The sequence below is a fragment of the Anthonomus grandis genome, chromosome 1 (assembly GCF_022605725.1).
Source record: "Anthonomus grandis grandis chromosome 1, icAntGran1.3, whole genome shotgun sequence".
NCBI classification, from domain to species: domain Eukaryota; kingdom Metazoa; phylum Arthropoda; class Insecta; order Coleoptera; family Curculionidae; genus Anthonomus; species Anthonomus grandis.
The window spans coordinates 34,227,702-34,252,559 of record NC_065546.1 but is presented as its reverse complement, the minus strand read 5'-3'; the positions used below and the strand labels follow the sequence as shown (position 1 = coordinate 34,252,559).

The 24,858-nt window shown below is 33.0% G+C and overlaps 2 protein-coding genes across 5 annotated transcripts in view; one reads left to right on the top strand and one right to left on the bottom strand.

Annotated features, from left to right (window-relative positions):
* Nucleotides 1-1,586: 1,586 nt before the first annotated feature.
* Nucleotides 1,587-14,877, bottom strand: LOC126734866 (transcription factor Jun). Of its 3 annotated transcripts, none has more exons than XM_050438698.1 (4): nucleotides 14,504-14,877; nucleotides 2,460-2,686; nucleotides 2,110-2,404; nucleotides 1,587-2,052 (listed from the first exon to the last, which is right to left on the bottom strand). In XM_050438698.1, exons 2-4 carry the CDS (start codon nucleotides 2,656-2,658, stop codon nucleotides 1,863-1,865), a joined length of 684 nt encoding a protein of 227 aa, XP_050294655.1. In that variant the 5' UTR covers nucleotides 2,659-2,686; nucleotides 14,504-14,877; the 3' UTR covers nucleotides 1,587-1,862. The 3 variants fall into 3 exon arrangements, with proteins under 3 accessions (XP_050294655.1, XP_050294641.1, XP_050294648.1); XM_050438684.1 differs by having other exon boundaries at nucleotides 2,460-2,781; nucleotides 14,504-14,875; XM_050438691.1 differs by lacking the exon at nucleotides 14,504-14,877 and adding an exon at nucleotides 14,118-14,261 and having other exon boundaries at nucleotides 2,460-2,781.
* Nucleotides 14,878-14,922: 45 nt separating this feature from the next.
* LOC126734667 (tyrosine-protein phosphatase non-receptor type 4) overlaps nucleotides 14,923-24,858 on the top strand; it is a 38,336-nt gene continuing 28,400 nt past the window's right edge. For both annotated transcript variants that reach the window (XM_050438380.1, XM_050438371.1), the window contains exons 1-6: nucleotides 14,923-15,218; nucleotides 15,800-15,956; nucleotides 17,123-17,282; nucleotides 17,337-17,553; nucleotides 17,614-17,734; nucleotides 17,794-17,881. In XM_050438380.1, coding sequence (XP_050294337.1) covers nucleotides 15,838-15,956; nucleotides 17,123-17,282; nucleotides 17,337-17,553; nucleotides 17,614-17,734; nucleotides 17,794-17,881 — 705 coding nt within the window. In that variant the 5' untranslated portion in view covers nucleotides 14,923-15,218; nucleotides 15,800-15,837. The remainder of the gene's footprint in view (nucleotides 15,219-15,799; nucleotides 15,957-17,122; nucleotides 17,283-17,336; nucleotides 17,554-17,613; nucleotides 17,735-17,793; nucleotides 17,882-24,858) is intronic.

Genomic DNA, 24,858 nt, shown 5'->3' with positions numbered 1-24,858 from the left:
TTAAAAGATAAAAATTTAAAAAATGCTTATAAAAAAAAGTTTGTCAATAAACCTATTTTTATATTTTGAAGTTAATATTGTTTTTTTTAATCACCCTGTATAAATCTTGTTTTTATTTATCAAGAATAACAGATATTTGTCTTATAAACATTTTAAAAAAAGTTTGTATGAAAATAAGCTATAAAAGCTTGCGTTGGCTAGCGTTGGAAATTCGGTCTGGACGGGGCTTAATATCTTCATCAAAATCCTGGAAAAACTACTATTTTTTTCACTAATTGGGTAAAATCAACTGTTATGTCGTAATGTCACTTCTATCAATAGTAGAAAAAATAATAGTCCTTAATATTTAGCAACAGTAAATGTAGTGTTGCTACTTGCTACATTTTAGAGACTCCACAGTTTTTTTTCAAGAATTTTTATTTTTTTCTTCACGTCAATTATCTATTATCGCAAACTTAATAAATATACCATACTGGACTGCCAATTCAATGAAAAGTAAATGACCACTACTAGGGGGTCGCCATTTTGCGTGATTGTGTCCTTTCGATGTTGGTCACTCTGACAAATTTCAGTTGTGCCAATTGTAAGGAAACAAAATAATTAAAGTTTTTGCGAGGTTACATTTACAACATAGAGAAATGAATATTAAAATGCGTTAAATCTGTGATTTTTCTTGTACTTCTTTAAGAATTTCGTTAAAATTTATGAAAGAAAGTAATCCTTACCTAAAATGAGACAAAATTTCAATTGACTTGGGATAGATGCATGTATTTTAAAATATTTGTTTGATTATTCTGATAATCTTGAATCTTATGAATCTAAACTTAAACCTTATAAATCCTAATACCATGAAAATATACTATTTTTACTTTCCTTCCATGTACACCGTGTTTCCACATTAATAGGTACAACCATCTATAAAAATCAAAATATAGATGATTTTATGAGGGTTTGTAATTAGCAAGGGTTTATATAGTAAAAATATACTATTCTATCATAAACAACACAGACATACAATTCACAATAATTTGTTTTTGACAAACAGTGAACCAAATACCTTTAAATAAAGATGGTGATACGTTATTCACGTATTAAATAAGGAGGAAGATACATCGCCTGTTCCAGACGATATACCCAAGCGTCGTTTACAAATCGCCGAAAACTAGGCAGTCACGAACTTATAAATATACTATATATAAGTTCGTGCCCTTATTCAATATATTTTTTGTTGGCTACACTAAAAATGTTCAGAGTGACCAACATCAAAAGGACACAACCACTATAAAAATGACGGCCACCAGGCAGCGGTCATCTTTGGATATCGTGGCCATCGGCCATATGCCTTAGCAGCCCAGGTATTTACTGAGTCCGTGATCCCAGCGAAGTATAATTATTAAGTTCGTGATCAGCTGTTATAGCTTAATGTTAAAGTGGGTAGTCTGTAATACTTAGCAACAGAGTAGTGGTTCTACATTTTAAATACAACTTTGATATTTAAGAATTTAAAATGTTGTCTTCTTAATAAACGGTGTTTCAACAATTTCACTGAATTAAAACTTCACCCTGGTGTGGAAACAACACAAATCTCTAATTTACTTCAATATATTGTATTAAAAATACACTTATTTTACCAAATAACAAAACTAAACATACTTAGTTGATGCATTAGAGCTTCCAATGGTGTTATTTTCGTAATAAATGGTAATATATAAATATATATATATGTATCATAAATAAATTACATCATGGCCAAAAAATTCGCACAATTGTTTGCCAAATCACAATTTCTTAAACAACTAATATAAATCTATAAAACATAAAAGTAAAATATATTATCTCTTAACTCTATACAAATAAATATGTTAATAAAGCATCAACTGACACCCACTTTTGTTATGTTCGATTACTTCCAGTTTCAGTAATCCCACAGTTTCTTTAAGTTGATTAATCATGGAACCCAATTCGACATTCTCAGTTTTCAAAAGTTTTACTTTGTCTTCTAGTTTTGAGATGCGCTCCAGTTTCCTGGAACGACACTTCGAGGCCGCCAGCCTAAAAACAATAAAACAATACTTCACACATCTTCAATTTGCTTTCCCATAAACTTACCTATTCCTCTGCCTTTTTCTCTCCAGTTTCATCCTCTCCTGATATTCCATATTAACTGGGGAAACTGGTGGACTGTTACTTATATTAGGTACAGTCTGAGGCTCCTCCTTAATCTGGGTTATAAATGGGGTATCATTATAAATTGAGCTTGCATTACTATCAGAGCCCTGTTGTGAGTTGCTGTTGTGTAAATTCGTTAAGGCTTCAACAAACCCTCCTGCAAAACTTTCTTGTTCTGCTGTGACATTTTTGGGGAAGGGAAATGATGGGGTGGGTGTATTAGGCATCTGGGTGTCTACAATAGAAATATTAAGATAACCTTAAACCACTTACAGCAGGATTAACATTACCAAGAATCATATTTTCCAGTTCCGGAGTGTCAACTTTCAACTTGAACAAGTCAGGAGATGAAAGCATATCAGTTAAGCCTCCCTCTCCAGTGGACAATGGAAAATTTAAGTTTTTCTTAGCTTGAGAAAAGTCCAGAGTTAAGTTCTTCTTCAGGAAATTGACAGGGGTTTGCTTGTCATTAAACTGTTGCTGGCTCATGTTTAGTTATTTTTGTACAGTTCAAAACCTAACCAAGACCACAAGTTGAAAAATAGGTATACTGGTATTACTACCAGAGCTAGGAGGAAGTAGTATGTGGGATCAGCAATTTCCATACAAGTGCTGAAATCAGAAATTCACTTGAGAAAAGATAATTAAACAGAATTTCAATTGTTTGTTCAAGAAGGTACTTGATAATAATAAAAATGATGTTCTTTATTTGCTAATAAAATCACATAACATGGCAAAGCACTATAAAAAAGCAAAAATTTTAATATTACAGCTGCCAAGAAGTGGACAAATGAACACAGACAAAAAAAATATCACAAAAGAAGGTATTATAAAAATCAAAATTAAAATTAATACATATAGCCCTTAATTATGCATATAAAAAAATTCATAATTGATAAAATTATGTATCCCACAACCACATCAATAGAAATACAATAATATAAAAGACATACAATACATGCATTACCTTTGCTTTATATACAGGGTGTTCCGTTGATCATGTTACAAACTTCTAGGGCAGATAGAAAACGTCAAAAGAAAAACAAAAGTTCATACAAACATGGGTCCGGAAAAGCTTCCTCAGGGTAGAGGTGTGTAGTTCGTGAACGAACTAGTTCCAATGAACTATTCCTTACCCGGAACGAAATTAACTAGTTCCGATTTCTTAAATGACTAGTTCACGGGAACTATTTGATTTGCTCTTCGCAGTTCCAAGGTGCAAAACGGGACCGAATCGAGCCAACTCAGCCAACCGACGTGACGGATAGGTGCGAACGTTTATAAAAAGTGTATTTTTACGAAGAATTTGATACCTGTATTATAATTTATATTGAGAGGTCATTAGATATTTTAATTTTTTGGACGTGTAGACTAAGTCAAAAAAAATCCTATTAACTATGATGACGTCGGCATAAATATTATAAACGTACTTTATTTACACGTACGCTATACAATAGACAGACAATACTGACAATATACACCGTCTGATCGCTTTTCGGAATTTTACAGGTAAATAACCTTTTCAAGAAGTTTATTCTTTTAAATATTTTTTCTGGGTTACGAAAATAGTGAATAGTGTTGTCTGGACTGTGATACAATATCAATTGACATATTTTTCTTATATTTATATTCAAAATGTCAAAAAAGCGTAGTGATGTGTGGATGCACTTTGAGGTTTTAACCGATGATAATAATAAACCGAAATGTAGCTACTGTAAGCATTCTTTTTCGATCTCCGGAGGTTCGCTCGGGAACTTAAATAGGCATATGAAAAGAATGCATTCCACCATTCCAATTACTAGATCCTCCTCTCTTCCCGACACAGAGAATTCAACAACTTCCAAGCATTTACATTCCGAAAAATCTCAAATTAATAATGATTGTAAGTAATGGTACTAGAGATGGTAACTTTTAAGCGTGCTTGGGACCATAGTAAGGGTAGATATTTTTTAGAACCCTCAACAAGCAGCGGCGGTAATGGTTTTTCGACGTATATATAGCATAGGATATTGACGGTATTGGTGGTGACTAAAGAACTAGTTCAATGAACTATTCCGCTTGAGGAACCAGAACTAAGGAACTAGTTCACCCCAAGGAACTAGAATTCCCATCCCTACCTCAGGGAGCTAGAGCTCTTTGAAAATAACCTTTAAAAACTAGTTTTTTTTTAATAGCTCCGGAACTATACTTTAGCTACCGCAACCAATTTTGGAAGGTAAATTATTGTTAGTACGTTTATTCTTTTGAACCTACTAAATAAAAAAAATATTTACCAGGGGCTTCAGAATCAGGGGGGTATTTGGTAAATTTAGGCCCATTTCTTTAAGACTTTAATTTCTGCCCGTTTGGGCATTAGATTATGATGTTTATGGTAAATATCACCGTTTTTGTGAAAATTGACGAAAAGCAAGTTATGAGATACAAAAATGAATTACCTATTATTATTAATAAACAATTAAAAAAAAATCTGGCGTAAATAAAATATAAATGTTTAAAAAAATTAAGGTAGTCACTTTATTAAATTGGTACTCAAATTAATTAACTGTCACTTTAATTACCTTGAGGCATAAAATGTTTAAATGATTTTAAGTGTAATAAAAAACCAACAAATTAACAGTTTTAGAAACGTAAACAAATTTTATTAAAGATTGGTATTACAAAAATAAACTTAAAATATTAAATGCTCAAAATGCCGGCCGCCACGATCGATACATTTATTGTATCTCTATGCACCATATTAAGGTTGACATGGTTTAAAATATCAGGCGTGGTTTGGATTACTTCAGCAGCTGCGGAATTTCTGGCCACCAGGTCTTCTTCTGACTCGACTGGAGTTTCATATACGAGACTTTTCATATGCCCCCAAAGAAAAAAATCTAAGGGTGTCAAATCTGGTGAGCGCGCTGGCCAGGTGACAGGGCCTCCGCGGCCAATCCAGCGCCTTCCAAAATTGTCATTTATAAACTCGCGGACAATAAGTGAAAAATGAACTGGCGCTCCATCGTGTTGTAGCTATAACTTCTGTCGTATATTTAGGGGCAGATCATCTAATAGTTCTGGCAGTACATTTCTTAAAAAATTTAAATAAATATTTCCCGTTACACGAGGAGGCAACATAATTGGACCAATTAAGCGTTCTCCAACAATGCCGGCCCACATATTGACCGAAAACTTATGTTGATAGCTCCTAAAATGAATACCATAAGGGTTTTCTTCACTCCACACATGATTATTCTTAGAATTAAAAATGCCTTCTTCTGTAAGTAAAGCCTCGTCAGTAAAAAGGACATATTTTGGAAATTGAGGTTCTTCTGTACACCGGTCAAGAAACCACTGGCAAAAATTCACGCGGGGTATAAAATCATTGGGTCCTAATGATTGCACCTTTTGCAGGTGGTAGGGCCGAAGAAGCTGTTCCTTAACAACGTTCCATACCCTAACATGATTTACATGCATCGCATCAGCTACTGCTCGAGTACTTACTGATGGGTTATCTTCAAATCGCTGAAGCACTTCTTCCTCAAAATCCGGGATTCGGATGTTCCTTTGCGCGCCATTATCTTGACTTTTTATTTTAACGAAGCCAGTCTCCCTGAGCCGTTGATTGACCCTTTCAAAAAGTGTGTGAGCTGGGATTCGCCTTTCGGGACACCGCTCTTCATATAGTCGAGAAGCAGCTCTACCATTACATCGAACTTCCCCATAAATTAAAAGCATATCGGCGTATTCAGCAAAAGTGTAATCTTCCATTACTTAACCGTAATAAAAAGGGAATTAATATCATGTAAAAAATACTGACAGTGACCAATTTAAAAAATACTGACAGTGGCAATGAATTAGCATTATTATTATTATTAAAATAATTAATTCAGGTACTGTATCTTAGTTTGGTTTTAGTCAATTTCCACAAAAACGGTGATATTTACCGACTTTTACTAAGAGCACCTTTTTTATGTAAAAAGCATAGAAACATCATAATCTGATGCCCAAACGGGCAGAAATTAAAGTCTTAAAGAAATGGGCCTAAATTTACCAAATACCCCCCTGATTCTGAAGCCCCTGGTAAATATTTTTTTTATTTAGTAGGTTCAAAAGAGTAAACGTACTAACAATAATTTACCTCCCAAAATTGGTTGCGGTAGCTAAAGTAGTTCCGGAGCTATTAAAAAAAACTAGTTTTTAAAGGTTATTTTCAAAGAGCTCTAGCTCCCTGAGGAAGCTTTTCCGGACCCATGTTTATATGAACTTTTGTTTTTCTTTTGACGTTTTCTATCTGCCCTAGAAGTTGTAACATGATTAACGGAACACCCTGTAGATTAAATAACACAGTAAAAGTGACTTACAATAAAACTGCATAGTTCTCTTGCTTCACATGCAAAAATGTAATATTCAAAATTAAAAAAGTAAAAACATTTTTCTTTGGCATAGGATGTAACCCTTCTTAAACTGCCATCTATTCATTATAGATTTAATATTATCAAGTAGTGACTGATATGCCATAATGGCCTTAACAGCCTCTCTCATAAAATGTCAAACCATGGGCCAGAATTGCCAATTAATTTCAATAACATGTAGTTACATGCATGCTCTCACTGTTGTGACTTTTTAGAGTTAAAGTGACAGTATCCTGAATTGTGTCTAACCAATGTCTAGTGATACAATAAGGATGTTTAAATTAGGGAAATGTGGTCTGCAAGACATCCTCTGTCCAAGGCCCAGAACACATCTAATGGCTCTTTTCTGTTCTCTAAAAATGAGCATTGCATCCTTCATAGATCCCCAAAAGGCAATACCATGCAATGGGATAGATTTTGAACATAATTAAACAACATTCAAGAACTTTAGAGAGTCAGTTGTAGGAAGAGGTTTATGGTTTAGCTTTACCAAAAGTGGTGACTGATCTGTTCCTACTTCTTACCTTGGAGAAGTACAGGAAACCTGTTTTATCCACATTCAATTTTAGAAAATTATTGTGACACCACCCTGTCACATCAGTTACGGCCTGACTGCACTTGACAAAAAAAAGCCAAAATGGAGAAATAATATAACAGTATATTATAGCAGACCTCACAAAACTATCAGCATATTAAAACATTTTTGTGTTTCAGTTTCAAAATATTAGCATACAAAATGACATGGTCTCAGAATCAAGCCCTGGGGCACTCCCTGCAGAATGTCCATTTTCCTAAAAAATATGACCCATCCTATATTAGCACAGATACCACTTGCATTCAGTGCTCTACATAAGAATGTGACAAATTTCCACAGATGCCCCTAAAGCCATATGCATAACACTTTTGCATTAAATGCTCACAGGCCTTTGAAAAGGCAAAAAATAAAATCCTGCAACCTGAGAATTTCGGTCTATATTCTCATAAATATATTTTAAGGGATTAAAAAGAACATGGTCTGTTCAAAAAATTTAAATCAGATATAATTTTACCCTCTTAAAGATCTGGATATTATTAATACTTATGAGATTAATGCATAGTTACTGGTCTATAGTTGTTGCAATTCTGTTTATCCACTTTTTTGTGAATAGGAATAATTTTTGCCCTTTTGAGTCTGTCTGGAAAGACACCTGACATGATAGAACTGAAAATCATGTGACATAAGAGAATACAGAACACATCAGCTACTTCCTTAAGTACATTCACAGGTTCATAGAGCCCTGCTGAATATTTGCTAGGAAAATGAAGGATGATACTGCATTTTCATCTATTGAAGTTAGAAAGGTGGTAGGAAACTTATTTTTTGGCTTATATTCAGAAATGGGACTAGCTAGTAATGATGAAGATAACTGTCCAGGAAAACTATTTGCTAGTACTATTGGGTTTTAACTTATATCATTGTCTTGGTTGTTATACAAATTCAACTAATATATTTTAAGTAAATTTCATATATTACAAGCCCTAACAACTATATATTGGGACAAACTAAAATACACATGTAATTTAATTTTTAATATACTTCTATTTTCTAAATTTGGTTTTTTTAATGTAATATTGTTTAAACAGTTAACTAATAACAAAATCGATTCATTAGGAACGCAAAAACACAAAATATCTATTTTAACACACCAAATTATTTAAAAAATGCTAATATTGGGTGGCAACTAAATAATGGGACAAACGCGAACTTCAATTTTTAAAATGGAGTAATGTCGCCCTTAGATTGTATAACTGCTTGAATTCTTCTGGGCATTGATTGGACTAAGGCCTTACACTGTTCGGGGGTAAATTCATTCCAAATCTGCTCTATTTTGGCCTTAAGTTATGGCAATGTTCTTTGAGGGTTGTTCCTTAATGTCTGTTTCATTTTATGCCATACTGTTTCAATGACATTAAGGTCTGGGCTGTTAGAAGGCCAAGAAAGGCAGTTTCTGTGGTGGTCCCCAAACCACTTTTTTGTAGTTTTAGCCGTATGACATGCAGCCCCATCGTGCTGAAATATGTAATTTTCATTAACTGTTAATTTCGCGATACTTGGAAGTAGGCTATTTTGTAGAATTTCTTGATATTTTGCAGCATTTATGGTGCCCTCTATAAACTCAAAACACCCTAATCCTCCAAGTGTCATGCAACCCCAAATCATTATTCCTTTAGGAAACTTTACGGTGTGTTTAAACAGTCCTTATGGAAAGCCTCATCTTTTGTGCGATTCACACGTTTTCGTAATCATCAACACATACGTCGAATTTTGATTCATCGCTAAAAATTACGCGCGACCAATCTTCTACTTACCAGGACAATTTAGATTTTGCCCATATCAGCCTGGCTTTCTTTTGTTTTGCTGTTAAATGCAGTTTTTCCTTTGCATATAAGAAAAAATGTATTAAACAAGTTTGTTCTTTAATGTAAGATCTGCAATAACCTTGTAAAACTTCAATCCGCATTTATGAATCCAATTGCGACAACATTCTCTTGGGAAATTATGCCCAGTTTCATGATTCCATTCTGCCGTTACCTGCCGTACCGTATTTCTTCGAGCTTTTTTGCATAATTTAACAAGCATTCTTTCATCCCTATCAGAAACTAATTTTGGGCGACATGGGCTATTCCATTTCTTATGTAAAATTCCTCCAGTTTCCCTATAATGCTTTATTGTATTAAACACAGTACTTTTAGAAATATTTAGTTCATCCGCCACTTCACATATTCTTTTGTTTCGGGAATAATTTTTAACCAACTCGCGAATTTTTGAATTTGTCGAGATACCACGCACCATTTTAATTAATAAAGAAGTGTTTGAGTTACCTAAACTGACAGCGAAGCAATTTCAAAATAAACAAATGTGTCTGTCGCCCCTGGCAACATTGTTTATTAATTGTTTTTGCAGCCAACTTGTCTTATCTGGTATCATTTTTAACTGGTGACTTGATACTGTCCCATTAATACTAATATAACTTCTCTAACATCTTTGTCTCCGGACAATACTGTGTCTTTGCCGATAGAAACAGAAACAGTAGCCCATACCTACGCAAAAAGGGTAGATCCAATCAGATCAAGGCCTAGTAGCTCTTCAATGGCTGGCGCCAATTCTGAAGCAAAATCACAGAATAGGTCGACACCACAATCAATCCATCGAACTAACCCTGGCAGACAAACAGTCATCATTGGGACTTCTTCTGAAGCTTCTTCACTACCTGCAGCTGATAGACGTCAGTGGTTGTATTTGGGCAGATGCAATCCGGACACTACTGAGCAGCAGATTCTAAATTACCTTGAGAAGCAACTAAACATCTCAGATGTTAAATGTGCCATATTGGATAAGAATGAGGATGTTGTATCCTTTAGGATAGGGGTAAAAGAGTCCCTACTGAAGGGACTACTTGACCCGAACCTCTGGCCGGTATAGCGGTCAAGGAATTTCGTCCCAGGCGCACTCAGGGCCGAGGGGCGAATTTTCAGTTAGACCCAACACTGTCTCAGCGCCCACAGTAGACGATGTATCGTTCTTTTATCAGAACGTGAGGGGCTTAAAAACTAAACTAAAGGGATTTCTCTGTGCGGCCCAAGCAGAAGACTACCACATTCTTGCCCTAACTGAAACTTGGCTGGATCCTACAGTCAACGACGGTGAATTCCTTAGCTCCAACTACTGTGTGTATAGAACGGACCGCAACACTAGTAACAGTTCAAAAAGCAGAGGCGGGGGTGTGCTCCTAGCAGTGAGCAATACCCTAAAATCCCATCGTTTGCCAACTGCTGACAATTCACTTGAAGAAATCTGGATCTCTGTGCGTCTTGGTGATGACGAGGATTATTGCATTGGCTGCATTTATGTTCCTCCATCCATGGATCTATCTGTGTATGCAGCGCATTGTGCCTCTGTTACCAAAGCTTGCGAGAGCTTTAATAATGTTCTTATTGTTGGTGACTTTAACCTTTCTAATATTTCATGGTTACCTAGTGATGATCATTATGGCTTAACCCCAAATAATGTTACATCTGATAAAGAAAATCTTTTATGTGACACATTCACTTTTCTAGGTTTAATGCAGCTCAATGCAGTGGTTAATGATCATGGAACAATTCTTGACCTTTGCTTTACAACTTTTCATTCCACTTTAACAACTAAATGTAATGGTTTAGTCGGGTCAGATCCTTACCATCCTGCTCTTGAGCTGCAACTACCCAATAGTAAGTCCAATTACCTGGAACTACCTATAACTTATTTTTACAACTTTAATCAAGCAGATTTTGTGTCTATAAATAACTACTTTTCTACATACAACTGGATGGCAATAATTGTTAACGATAACTTAAATACCACTGTTGCAAACTTCTATTCTGTTGTTTATGATTGTTTGAATCTGTTTGTGCCAATAAAAAAACACTCTCCCAAGAAACATTATCCACCATGGTTTTCTAGAGAACTAAAAAGTCTAGTTATTCAGAAAAAAATAGCACATAGAAGGTACAGACAGTCAGGATCAAATACTGATTACTTAAGTTTTAGTGTTCTGCGCTCAGAATGCCGTTCATTATCTAGTGAATGCTACAGACATTACATTGAAAGAGCCGAAAATGCAATAGAGAACGATAGCGAGACCTTTTGGAAATTTGTAAGACTTCAGTCCAATCAAAGCGATTCTACCGTTCCAGATGAGATGTTCCTTCATGATCTCAGGGCCGATACTGGTATTTCTATTGCAAATCTCTTTGTCACCCACTTTTTATCTGTATTTAACAAGAATACTAACCCTTCTAATGCCTCTGACGGTCTCGATACCTCATGTAAATTTAACCATATCAACAACCACGTGTTCCTTAGTGCTACTACAATTGAAACAGCATTAGCTAAACTGGACAGCAGAAAGGGAGCGGGTCCCGATGGAATTCCAAACAGGCTTTTGAAAGAATGCAGCCATTCCCTTTTCCTTCCACTTTTTCATATTTTCAATTTGTCCCTAACTTCTGGAACTTTTCCAGAGAACTGGAAGCTATCTCATGTATGTCCTATTTATAAATCTGGGAATAAGAGTGACATAACTAACTATCGTCCCATTAGTATCCTCTCTGCAATTCCTAAGCTGTTCGAGCACTGTGTAGAGGTGGTTCTATCTGGCACATTTCAGGAAATAATTGGAGATCAGCAGCATGGATTCACCAGAGGTCGTTCTGTGGATACAAACTTGTTTGTTTTTAGCAACTATATCTTCAAATCTTTTGCCGACGGTAATGAAACACATGCGATATACACGGACTTTAGTAAGGCCTTCGATAGGGTCAACCATAATATTCTTATCTCTCATATTTCAGATCTCGGCATCAGCGGATCTCTTTTACTTTGGATCAAGTCTTATCTGATGGATAGAGAGCAGCGTGTTAAAATTGGTGGTTTTTTGTCCAACCCATTTTTGACAACTTCAGGGGTCCCTCAGGGCTCCCATTTGGGACCATTGTTATTCAGTCTCTTTATCAATCACCTCGGCTCCCTACTGGAGTCTGAGTTTTTGCTCTTCGCTGATGATTTGAAAATTTTTTGGCGGATTTCCTCCTCTCAGGATCAGTTGGTGCTTCAGAGAGATATAAACAGAGTGTTTTCCTGGTGTAAGTCGAATGAAATGTCATTGAATGTTAAGAAATGTGGGTTTATGAGGTTTACTCGTTTAAGGGTCTCCCCTCCTTGTCAATATGTTATTGATGGTATCCCCTTGAAGGAGCTTGACTCAGTCAAGGATTTGGGTGTCTTTCTGGACCCGAGTCTTACTTTCTCCCACCACTTCGAAAATACTGTAAATAGAGCTAATAAACTGCTTGGTTTTATCAAAAGATCTTGCAAAGACTTTACTAATGTGTCAGCATTGAAGACACTATATATTTGCCTGGTGAGATCTCTTCTCGAATTCTCCAATATTGTTTGGTCACCTCATTTTCTGATTCACATTGAGAGGCTTGAAAATATCCAGCACAAGTTTATCATGTTTGCCAGATATACTCTTATGAAGTCAGGCCTGGATCTTACCTGTTCAGAGACCATGTCCTACCTGAGCATAAACTCCTTATCAAGTAGAAGGCAGTTCTTTGATGTTTGCTTTGCGTTTAAGGTTCTGAATGGTATTGTTAGAAGTCCGGAATGTCTGTGCCTTTTCTCTTTGCATGTATCTTCTTACACAACACGAGGTCAGGCGCTTCTCCACATTCCCTTTTGCAGAACATCCTATCTACTAAACAGTCCTATAAATAGAATAGCTTCTACAGTGAATAGATTTGCAAAAGATCTTGATTTTTTCAGTACATCTTTAAATAAATTTAAGTCGTCAGCTAGGGCAACTATCGTGGGATAGTGCCCTACTCCCACTCTTTGGATTATGTTTAGTACAGTATTGTTTATTAGTATTATAGTTTTTACTTAAGACTACTGTTAATTATTAATAAGTACTTGAAATGTTATATACGTTGATGAATAAATAAATAAATAAAATAAATTATTTAGTTGTCACCCAATATTAGCATTTTTTAAATAATTTGGTGTGTTAGAATAGATATTTTGTGCTTTTGCGTTCCTAATGAATCGATTTTGTTATTAATTAACTGTTTAAACAATATTACATTAAAAAAAAAAGTTTAAAAAATAGAAGTATATTAAAAATTAAATTACATGTGTATTTTAGTTTGTCCCAATATATAGTTGTTAGGGCTCGTACAACCACATTGCCTGTGGAACATGCTATAAAAAATTTCTGCAAGCAAAAGGGAATCAAAGTGAAATATACCATACCAACAATATCTGAACGAAATAGAGTAGAGAAGAGGTATAACCATACAATTTTAGATAATGCAAGATGTTTGTTTAATTGTTTTAAGTAAAGATGGAAAAAGTTTTTTGGAAGCAACAGCAATGTTTTTCAACAGCAGAATTCCTTCTTCAATATTGAGTGACAATAGATTACTAGTAGAACTTTGACTTCTCCAAAATAAAAATACATACACATTGCCACTGAAAATTGATATAAACTTGACAAAAGAAGTCAGAAAATCTTGCATTACACACAAACAGTGGCTACAATCTCTGGAATGAGGAAAAAGTTTTAGTTGCCCTGAATGTTGTCTTTCATGAGTGAAGAATATTTGGCCTGAACATGAACAAGAAATGACTGACAACTTCTATGGTACAGAAGGCTTTAACTCTGATATTTTATACAGTTATTATTGTTACTTTCTATATTAAAAATGTTCCACATGGTTTTATTTGTAGAATTAATTACATTGTTATCATTAATGCACTTTTTGTGCTATGTTACAAATTTTAGTATTTTCTTTCATTCTTATACCTATTTAACCAACCACTGAACCTGTGATCTTGTAGTTTACATACAAATCCTTTTTAAAACTAGCATATTTTTTTAGTTCTTTACTTAGCCAATCTTAGTAAAAATAGTTTTTGTACAAATTTATTAGGCATAATTTTAGGTTAATCACTTATTTTAATGATCTGCTCACCTCACAATGATATTTTAACAGTCTGGAAGCAAACAAGATTTCACAAATTATACAGTTTACAGCACAAGATACTGGTTAAATTTATCATTTGCATTATTTTCTGATAATCTTTAATTCTATTCATACAAAAGCATATAAAGTAATATAGCCTAATTTGTCCTTGTAGAATAGCATAATTTAAAAATCAAATGAAGGTAATAGATGGAAAGGTAAATTCTAGACAAAACAATTACTTTAAATTATTTATTCTAGCAAATAGTATTATTATGTCAAAAAACTGAACATGTAATAGTAATATATTATGAATAAAAGTAGTTATTTGCATTGTTGTGTATAAAAAAAGACAAGAACAATAATTCAAACCATAATCAAATAAACAAAATTACCTTGTAAGCAGTATGTAGTGTCAACGGTCGGTTGTATGATTGCTCTCAAACTTCTGCTTAAAACTAAAAGTAAAAACCGTAAAAAGTTACTTAATAAACAGATTTTACACTTTAATTTGAAGAAAAACTCCTTTTCTTGGTATAAAGGAAATTTCTAAACAAGGTGATGACACATCGATGACGCACAAATAACCTTGAAGGTTAAGACGCTATTTCCATTTGGCACATTGGGGTGGTGACCTTTTTTATGTGTATAATTGATTTGTTGCAATAAATAATTATAATAAAATAAAATTAATTTCACAAAAATAATTTCTTTTTTCTTGTTTTGTTATTACCAGGAGAAAATTAACCATAAACAAAAGAAAATCCACGATTGACATTTTACGTCAAACTTCAATACTGTCAACTGTCATACTTGTCAGAGTTGTTGTAATCAGGAAATCGTTTTTCCGTCCCAGACTGGAAAGTGTGTGGAAAATGCTTAGCTTTTAAATTTCTTTTTAATTTTATTCATCCTTCATAAACATCCGTGCTTAATTTTCAGTGGTAAATGCGGCGTTCCTATCAATTACGACTTTCTCAATGTTATTTTTATGACTTTCCTGCACTCAAAGGAAGTACTGTTTGGATAGGTTAAAAAAATCATAAAATAGTGCCAGTGGATTGATAAGAATATTAGGATTGTCGTTTATTAACTGGTCGCATGAGTCTGGTAAGTATAATAATCCCATTATCCTTTTCATTTACTTAACACTTTTAAGGTAACATTATATATAAAACCTCCCAATTATCTCCTTAAGAGTGGAGCCCCATAGCTCAGAAGAATCTGTTCCATATAGGTTACCTAACTTAATTACTGATCTTATTGGGAGTGTCAGAATTAATCATTTTATCAGTAAATCAAGTCATTCATTAATTTTTTTTTAACTGAGCATTTGTCTTTAATAGTAGTAGTTTCTGGTCCAGATTTGTTATCTCGCCTCTAATATTTATTTTTGAACTCTAGATTCCAATAAATTAGCTCAATTTATAAAGTTCATATTTATAAAAAGGGCTTTGGAGCAATGAAAACAATCTGTGTGGTGTGGAATTTAGTGCTTTTCACATTGGGTGCTGTCTATGCATAATTGGTTTGCTTTTATTAATTTTTTTCATTAGTATCTCAAACCTACTGTTTCGATCTTACCAGAACATTGCCAATAAAAATCCATTTTTTTCTAACCTGAAGTGCTCTAAGGAGAGATGTGTTATTAGCAATCAACTGCTTAACCACAAATATTTAATTTTTTTTAGCATAATGAATTTAAAAGATGTCTCCCCAAACCTAAATAATGATCGAGAGTTTGTCTAAAAGGGCATTTGGTGGTTCTAGTGGCACATATAATGTTCAGGCTTTAGAGCTGGCCGCTGCACGAGAAAGGAAACTTAAAAAGCTCAGTGTTACTGTAAAGTAAGTATTCCAGTATTGTAAAAATTCCCATGTTACTTTCAATTGAAATCATTTATACAATAATGGACATGATAATAATGAAGATCACATTAGTTTTGTTGCCCAATATCTAAAACAACAAATTTGAGAAATAAAAAATTTATATGAACTACATACTAAGTTAAAAAAATAATACATAGTAAGATCAGATAAAATACCTAATTACAAATACACACACAAAAATATATATTTACATAATATAGCCACTGGCCAGTCAAGTTGCTACAGATTAAAGGCTTTTTCAAAAATATCCAAAAAATTTTGAAAGAAACACATTTTCTATAAAAATTAGTTTAATTTTTTCTTTAAACTCTACTTTAAGTCTTGAAGTACCAAGACTTTGCTTCATTTGATAAAACATTAAAATATTTTGCAATGTGTGGTAAACTGCTGAAAATTTTCTTGGACATATAATAGGCATATCAGAATATTCAAATTCAAATATATTTATTGTTTAATAACAGGAATCTAATCGTAATCACTAAGACAATATATGAAAATATAAGTAATAACAATGTATATATCATGAAAAATAATAATAAATATGTATAAAAACATAATTAATAAGTAATCATAAAATATGTTCAAGAAGAAAAAAAATATATGAGGCATATTAACTAAATAGGTTTACAATATTATTTGACAGTATTTTTTTTAAATGACAAGAAGACATAATATTAAAGAGATCAACATCCAGACTCAAATGGACCAAGTTAAATCAAGAGCATGGTCTGTATAAAGGCTCTTTCTTTGCCTAATTGGTGCTGTAAGTAAAAAATGTTTTGTCTTCTAGTATTAATGTAAGGCACAACAAAGTATAGAGCTGCTAGCAATTCCAGGCAGGTAATATGACCATTACATAATTTGTAAGGAAAAAGCAAACCTGCACAACTGGTTTCCTGATGAAATGAAAGCATATTGAATCTGCTGAGTAACAATTGCTGATTGTATCTTTGTTTGGGCTAATAGTTATAAAGTTTTGAGATTCAATGTGATTTTTTTTGAGTGGTTCAAATTTCTATTTATAGACTTGCTACATGCTTCTTATAGGATTACTAACAAAAATATATAAGCATCATTTGTAGCAATATTACCAAAAAGTCTATATTAAGCATTTTGAATTGCAGATTTCTTGACAATACTGAGCAAATATTTCATGTAGAGAAAAGGGCCAAAGGTTCAGTGCTCCTTGACCAAGTTTATGACCATCTGGAGCTGGTGGAAAAGGACTATTTTGGCCTGCAGTTCTCTGAGAATGGGTTCTACAATAGGAACCCAGAATCTATAGTAAGTAGGTGAGGTTTTACTGGTTATAAGCATAATAACTGTTTATATTTTCAGCTATGGATTGATCCGTCCAAATCGATTAAAAAACAAATAGGAAACTGCCAAACCCCATTGTTCTTTAGAGTTAAGTTTTATGTATCAGATCCCAGTAAGTTACATGAAGAGTACACAAGATATCAGTTCTATTTGCAACTGAGAAACGATATATTATCAGAAAAATTAGTTCTACCTCCTTCCACTGCCATTTTACTAGCTAGTTATATAGTTCAATGTAAGCATAAAAATGTACTTCTAGAATGAAAATTGTATAATAAAATAAACTTCTTTGTAGCCGAATTAGGTGATTACAATCAGGACGAACATGGAGCAGATTACTTGACCAATCTGTGCCTGATACCCCATCAGACTGAGGAAATGGAGAAAAAGATTTCTGAGCTTCATAAATTGCACAAGTATGATTGAACAAGAAAAATCTTTATTTTTTCATTGAATTAATATCTTCCATTTTCAGGGGGCAATTGCCAGCAGATGCCGAATTTAATTTTTTGGATCATGCAAAGAGGTTGGATATGTATGGGGTGGAGTTACATCAAGCAAAGGTACTGGAGTTTGTTTTTTATTAGCTTTAGGCTGAAAAATTTACAAATATAGCTTGATTAAGTCTTAGAACATTGAAAGACTAAAATTAGTAAACAACAAATTTGTTTGAGTTCAACATGTGCACAGGGGCAAGGGAGGGTGTTTTGTTTACAAACATATTCATCGATTCTCCATTTTCAAAAGCTCCAATTCAAATCATTTTCAAGTTTACACACAGTCGGCAAAGTTATATGAAGCTTAGGGGTAAAGGTGAGACGGGAGGTAAATATGGCCGCTCCATTGGCGTACTATTTTTTATTTTTCAGAAAATTTAAATAACATAAATTTCAAATCTCATAGATGCGTGTAGCACAAAACAAATAATAAATATGCGTACGCCTTTGTTTGTCGTAGAGTATCACCTCCTAAAAAACCTGTTCGGTGACGTAAAACATCTACGCGTCGAACACGTCTGGGTTAGGGAGCCAATCAGTTTAAAACTTGGCTCGATGCGAAACGGCCATGATTTTGCTCTTGTAGCAATCGAGTCAATAAGATAACTTGTTGATGGCGCCGCATCTATACTCTGCTATGGTTTTATTTTGTATAGATCTGAGGAAATAGTCGTATGCAGCTTGGTTTAATAAAAATCATTTCCAATCCAATATTATAATTTTTTTATTCAAATTGAATAAGATTGAACCTACAAAAGGGTTATTTTTTTTTCATTTTTAAAAAATGAATTAGCATATACAATTTAAAAAATATTGTGTTTTTAGGGAGTCAATATGACAACTTTACTTTGAAACTTTTAATAAGTAAGTCACGCCTCATAAATTCCTTTTTGAGACACAGATAAAGTTGTTGAAGAATATCATAATGTTAATTTAACTTATTGATGTTAGATGTTGGATTAAAAATAAAAAGTAGAAATAGATATTCTCATTCTAATCCCAAAAATAACATCTTTAAAGTAAAAAAAAATTATTAGCATTTTTATTCCTAAAACTGCTTCTAAAAAATTTGAAATGGCACATGCAAAAGCTCATGTCATCTTGACAAACCGATTTGTGTTTACATTCGGCATTTATGAAGTTCTGTGTTTTTTGTTTAGTTTTTGGTTGAAAAAGGAAAAATGTCTTAGTATTTTTGTGAATTGTTTATTTCACATTTTTTTAAATTTTGTTACGATAGTAAAAACTTGGAGATGGCTTTACCGATCCAAAAGCTCATATAACCAAATGTTCATTCATCCAAATGTGCGTTCGTCCAAATCCGCTTCTGCGGCAGTCGGGCATTTTCGATATAAATTTTCTAGGGAATATTCATGTAGACGCAGTAAATATTGGCAACGTCTCAATTTCATTTAAAGCGGAAATTTTGTCCAAGCAACATCAGGCTGAGTTACCGATTGGAAACGCTATAGATGTTTATTTCTTGGCTTATTTATTGTACCTATCGCGCAGTATTAAGAAAAAAATAGGTACAACACTTTTAAGTGTAGAAAATTAAATTTAATGTTTGTTTTTTGATATTTGTTTATAATATCTAATAACTGAAAAGTGAGTTAAAACCCATAGTAAGTAAAAATACCTACTGTAGGTAATTATAATACCTACCATATAATAGGTAGGTAATTATTGCGATTGAGGTTAAATTTTTGGTTGTAAAAAAAAAGAATATGTTGATCGAAAATGTTGAAAAGTATAATGTAATGAAGTAGGTACCTACCTAAATAAAAAGATATAAAATTTCATGTTATTTATTATTGTTTTATTGATCTTTATCATTTCAAAACTAAAAAAAAACTTCTCATACACTTTTCTAAAAAACATAGTTACACCCAAAATAAAAATTAACGGGATTTCTATTTTTGATGTTTCAATTTTTAAAATTTTACGCATAGCTATGCATTTTAGAAAGAAGTTTATTGAAAGTTTTTTTCTAAGTTTTTAAAAGATGCTTCTGGAGCAGACAGAGAGATGGACGGAAAGACAGACAGATCGACGCTCGCAAATAGGAACATCGTATCTCGAAAAAGTACGTTTTGAGAAAAATGGGTTTAAAGTTTCAGATTTTGTTTTATGATTTGTAAAGCAACCACTACGGATTAAGCATTAAAATTTGAAGACGGTGTAAATATGTTATTAAGGCACCTTTTCAAAGAAAAAAATTGGTGGAAAATCGAGTTTTCTTTTTTAAATTTAAGTTTAAAATAGTTACGATGTTATTATTTGACCATATTTCGGTATTTAATATCGTATCTTGAGATAAGATAAAACTATCGGGCATTTGTTAAAAAATTATTATCGTATCTAAAGATACGATGTAACTATCGAGCATTTATTAAAATGTTGTTATCTTATTTAAAGATACGATATTAGAATGTTTATAATAAAGGCCTGCCTAAAAGACCTAAAAATTTAAAAAATCACACAAATAAGTGGAGATACAGATAACAGAGCCAACAAATGTGAACAAAGGAAAATCTCAATTGACGAGTCCGAGCGTTTTTCAAAACAACAATTATTATTGCCTAATTTTTATTGAATTTATGCGTGACTTTACGCCCTCACTGTATATAGATACAGATATATAATATACCAAAACTATTGCAAGTAAATAAAGAAAACAAAACTGATAGACAAAATATTATTTTAGAAAATACAAATAAATAAATGAACATAAAAATCAACTAGTTTTTCGACAGAAGTGGAATAAATTTTCAGTCAGAATCTTCATTTTCCTCATTATCTCCATGGGGAAGGTTTTGGTAAAAATTATGATATAATTCGGGGATCCCATTTTTGCATAGGAATTGTAAGTGATCGAACTTTTTATTGGAGATTTTAAGTGGGCCTTCATAAGCCTTGCCTAATCCCTTGTTTTGGCAACTTAACTTTAGTTTCATTCTCTTACTAATGGTTTTCTTCTTTAAATCTAGCAAGCAATGGTTATTCTCATCGACAAAATCATATTTAATTTTTATTTGCAAAGGGTCGTCAGATAATTTTTCAATTTCTTTTATATCATTCCATTTTATAGTTTTTCCATTTTGATCTGTTTTCCAGTTTCTTTCGGGTGTTACTAGTCCCTTTAAGGCATAAACCATATCTTGACTGACTTCTATAACATTATATGGTTCACCTGTAACTTTTGCCATTTTTATAAGCATAATCCACTGCTCTGGTGTATACATTACTTTACCCTTTTTCTGTCGCTCTATAAAAGCATGGACACTGTCTCCCTCGTTCTGCGTATGACCTTTTCCAGGAAACGGTGTGTAATATTTACGCTATATTTTACGCTGCGTACACATACATGGCATAAACAAACCGATTCCTGTTTTGACCAGCGCAATTATCTGTGTAAAACACAAAAGTATCGACACCATTCTGTTTTTGATTTTTAATATAATCCAACACAAAACTTCCAATTTCATTAGCTCTTCGTTTTGCAATTGTCTCGTGCCAGAGGTAGCAATGCCCTTTAATATTTCCAACGTCAAAAATCGTTAAATTATACGTACTATATTTTAATTTGTAATAAAAAATGCTGACATCTTTGTGTGGGGTAACTAAAATTTTTTGTAAATCATAACAGGCGACGTTAATTAATGATTTATCATCTTTTGCCTGCTCCTTGTCCTTTTCCTTTAATTTTCTTACGGCGTCTTTGTTGGCTTGGTGTCTTCTTTTTTCTTCTTCAAGTTCTTCTCTTTTGCTGTCATCTGCCAGTAAAAACTTATCGCAAACCTCGCACTGGTCTTTTTTTGGTAAAAAAAACCTATATTAAACTCATGCTCAAAGACATACCGATACTGTCTGCAAGTAGCAATCGGACTAATATTTTTTTCCTTGGCCCATTCTAAGGACAGTCTATACATCTGTGCTATGGACTGTATATCAACTTGTAGGTATTTACGATTTGACTCCTTACGTATATAATGTAACTCGGTTGTGGGAAGACACTCAATGTGCTGCCTTATAGATTTCCTGGTAGCTTCAACTTTTGGATCTGTACTTGTGACTCTGCCTCTGCCATATGGACTTCCTATTCCAATCGTGTTTCTATCTAACTTAAGCATTACAGTTCTTATCCAGATGTCAGTAATACTGAGCGTGTTTAAAAAAAAAGTTTTGCATACTTTTGATGAGTTCATCCACTGTAAAATAATACTCCATTGTAAATTGACGCCTTGAATTTGTTTTCACTGTTTCTGCCTTCTTTTGCATTTTTTTAAATGTGTTTATCATGATTTCCTAGTTTCCAGAATTTACAAAAAATGTTTTTTCGCTGATCTTCTGAAATCTTCTGGTAACATTCCATTCGACATTTTTTCTTTACACAACTTTCTTTGATTTTTCTAGCCTTAACAATTTTTTTGGTAGTGTAAGACGTATATTCTTGACCTGTATTTCTTCTTTTTTTAGCTATTTTAACTTTCCAATTATTCTCATTTCTAAACTTTTTTCTACCTTTTTTCTACCTATATTTTTTTCAGCATCATTTTGAAGTTGTTCAGCGACATTACTTTCTATAGTTACGGATAAATTCACTTCCTTTAAAACAGTTGTTTCCATTGAAGTTGTTTCTTCATTAGCATCATCTTCAAGCTGCAATAAAAATATTTTCATATTCATACCTTTGCAATTTTTATACCTCATGATTTTAGTACCTTAGTATGTATAGCCAGAATATCCCCATCAGTATTTTCTAAATACTGTACATTTGCAGAACTAGCCGTCTCTTCATGCACAGGTAATCCATCTTGAGTAGTACCAAATAATAATACAGCAGGATCTACTTCATCAAATCCGGGATCAAAATCACTTCCATCAAAAATTGGGGAGCGTGCTAATGCTTGTTCTAAGCTCGTATTGGGGCAGTGGTTTTCAGTATCACTACTGTTTTCTTCTAAAAGGTATATCAGAAAATCAAAATAAAAAATATAAAAAAAACTTTTGTGGTATGCATTAGGCAAAACTATTGTGTGATGGTGGTAATATTTTTAGTTGATTGGAGTTTTAATTAATATTTTTACTATTATTATACAGAGAGGGCGGAAAGTCACGCATAAATTCAATAAGAATTAGGCAATTGTTTTTTTTTTTGAAAAACGCTCGGACATGTCAATGGACATTTTCATTTGTTGACACTTTGACATACTTTATTTGTTTTTTTATTGACAGATGATAAAAATATGATGTCAGTCATATTTTTTTAAATGCAAACATAATAATATGGCTTGTGATATATCATTTGAAAGGTCTTCTTTCATAGAGTATGTTCCCTCCCAAAGTTTGAAGTCATTCCAATAATTTATTTTTTTTTTAATTTTCAAGAGATCAAATCTTTGTCATGTGTAAATAAAAAAACAAACGAAGTATGTCAAAATTTCAACAAATGAAAATGTCAACTGACGTATCCGAGGGTTTTTCAAAAAAAAATTGATTGAATTTATGCGTGACTTTACACCCTCACTGTATACAGCAATTAACAAATTAGAATTTTTAAAGTTGCAAAAAATAACCTTTGGGTACTAGGTACAATATACATGTTAATTTTAAGTATTTATTTTGATAAAACGCCGCCAAAACCATCAAAGCTTTGAAATAATATAGTCTTAATGAGCATTTATCACTTACCCTGTGCAAGCTTCACTAAAAACCTTTCACGTGAGCACATTATTTTTAAATATTAGTCTAATAATTTACCGGCATTTAAGATAAATAACACACAAAAATAATACACCTGTCCTCGCCTTGTCTGTTATATAATAATTTGATCGTAACTCCCGTGTACTAACATCGTAACTCAACTCGAACGAATTCAGAAGCGCACGCGGACAGAGTTGCCGGATTTGTAACATCGTATCTTAAGTTACGATAAAACTGCATTCGCTAAAATAAAAATAATGGACATCTTAAGTATACTTACGATAAAATTAATGAATTAGAATGTGTGTATTATTATTGTATGTAGATATACGATGGACTGTTTTTATTAGATTTGCTGCAGTCTTCTTGTAACTCTAGATACGATAAAAATAAGTTCTTTATTAGCCATTTATAGAGTTTGTAACTTAAGTTACGATTTTATTAACGCCAGTTTTCTTGCGAAGCAGATACGTTAAACCTTTTTTTTTAAATTCCTGTTTTTTTTAGAAAGGAAAGGGAAGAAAATTTCATACTAGAAAGTAGTCTTAACACAATTTCGTCAAAAATCGAGTTACGATGTTCTTATTTGCGAGCGTCGAGATGTCAGGCATATCAGTTAAGGCTGTTATTATTACATTACTAACCCATGGACCCAAAAAAAAACATAAAAATCTTGTGACAAATTATAATACTGAAACTTTGGTGTTGTGTTGTTCTTAACAGATAAACCATATAAATTTATTATATTACTTTACTATATTAAACCATATTTTTATGTAATATAAAGACGTTTATTATTATTATTATAAAATGTTAAAAACGTCTCCTTATTTTATTACTATTTTATACAATGAATTCTCTACATATTTCCCTTATTTCATTCAAGTGCTTCTCGAGCGCAGGGTATGGTTCCACAAGTCATTGATTACCCAGGTCTGCAAACTGCTCGCAAATGAAACACACTCATCTATATATTTAAAACACTAAGCCAAAATTTTCAGCAAGTTCGTGAGAGAGTTGTATTGCATCAATTTACACGATCTTTTTTTTTAAATAATCCTCTGGTTACCGAGACCTTTCAACACTATTTTTTTATTGTTTTATAGCGTATATTTTTTTATAAAAACAATATAGTTTTTAAGCCGATAACATTTTCTGTGCAATATGGCGAATGCGCTGGTACGTGGATCGACAAGACCGGGCGAGGCGACTGAAGGTGCGACATGCACATCTGATGTCACACGAACGATAGGTTATAAATACTACTGCCAGAGGCACTTGCTTTATTGTTAATCATTGCTCTACTTTCAACATTTCGTGTTCGGATCGTGGTAGTC

What these genes read in the sequence shown, in the direction of transcription:
- LOC126734866 (XM_050438698.1), bottom strand. Translation starts at nt 2,658, where the DNA reads ATGAGCCAGCAACAGTTTAATGACAAGCAAACCCCTGTCAATTTCCTG. An exon ending in ACTGGAAAATATGATTCTTG is followed by an intron (nt 2,405 to 2,459) that starts GTAATGTTAATC and finishes TTTCTATTGTAG; the next exon opens with ACACCCAGATGCCTAATACA. An exon ending in AGAAAAAGGCAGAGGAATAG is followed by an intron (nt 2,053 to 2,109) that starts GTAAGTTTATGG and finishes TATTGTTTTTAG; the next exon opens with GCTGGCGGCCTCGAAGTGTC.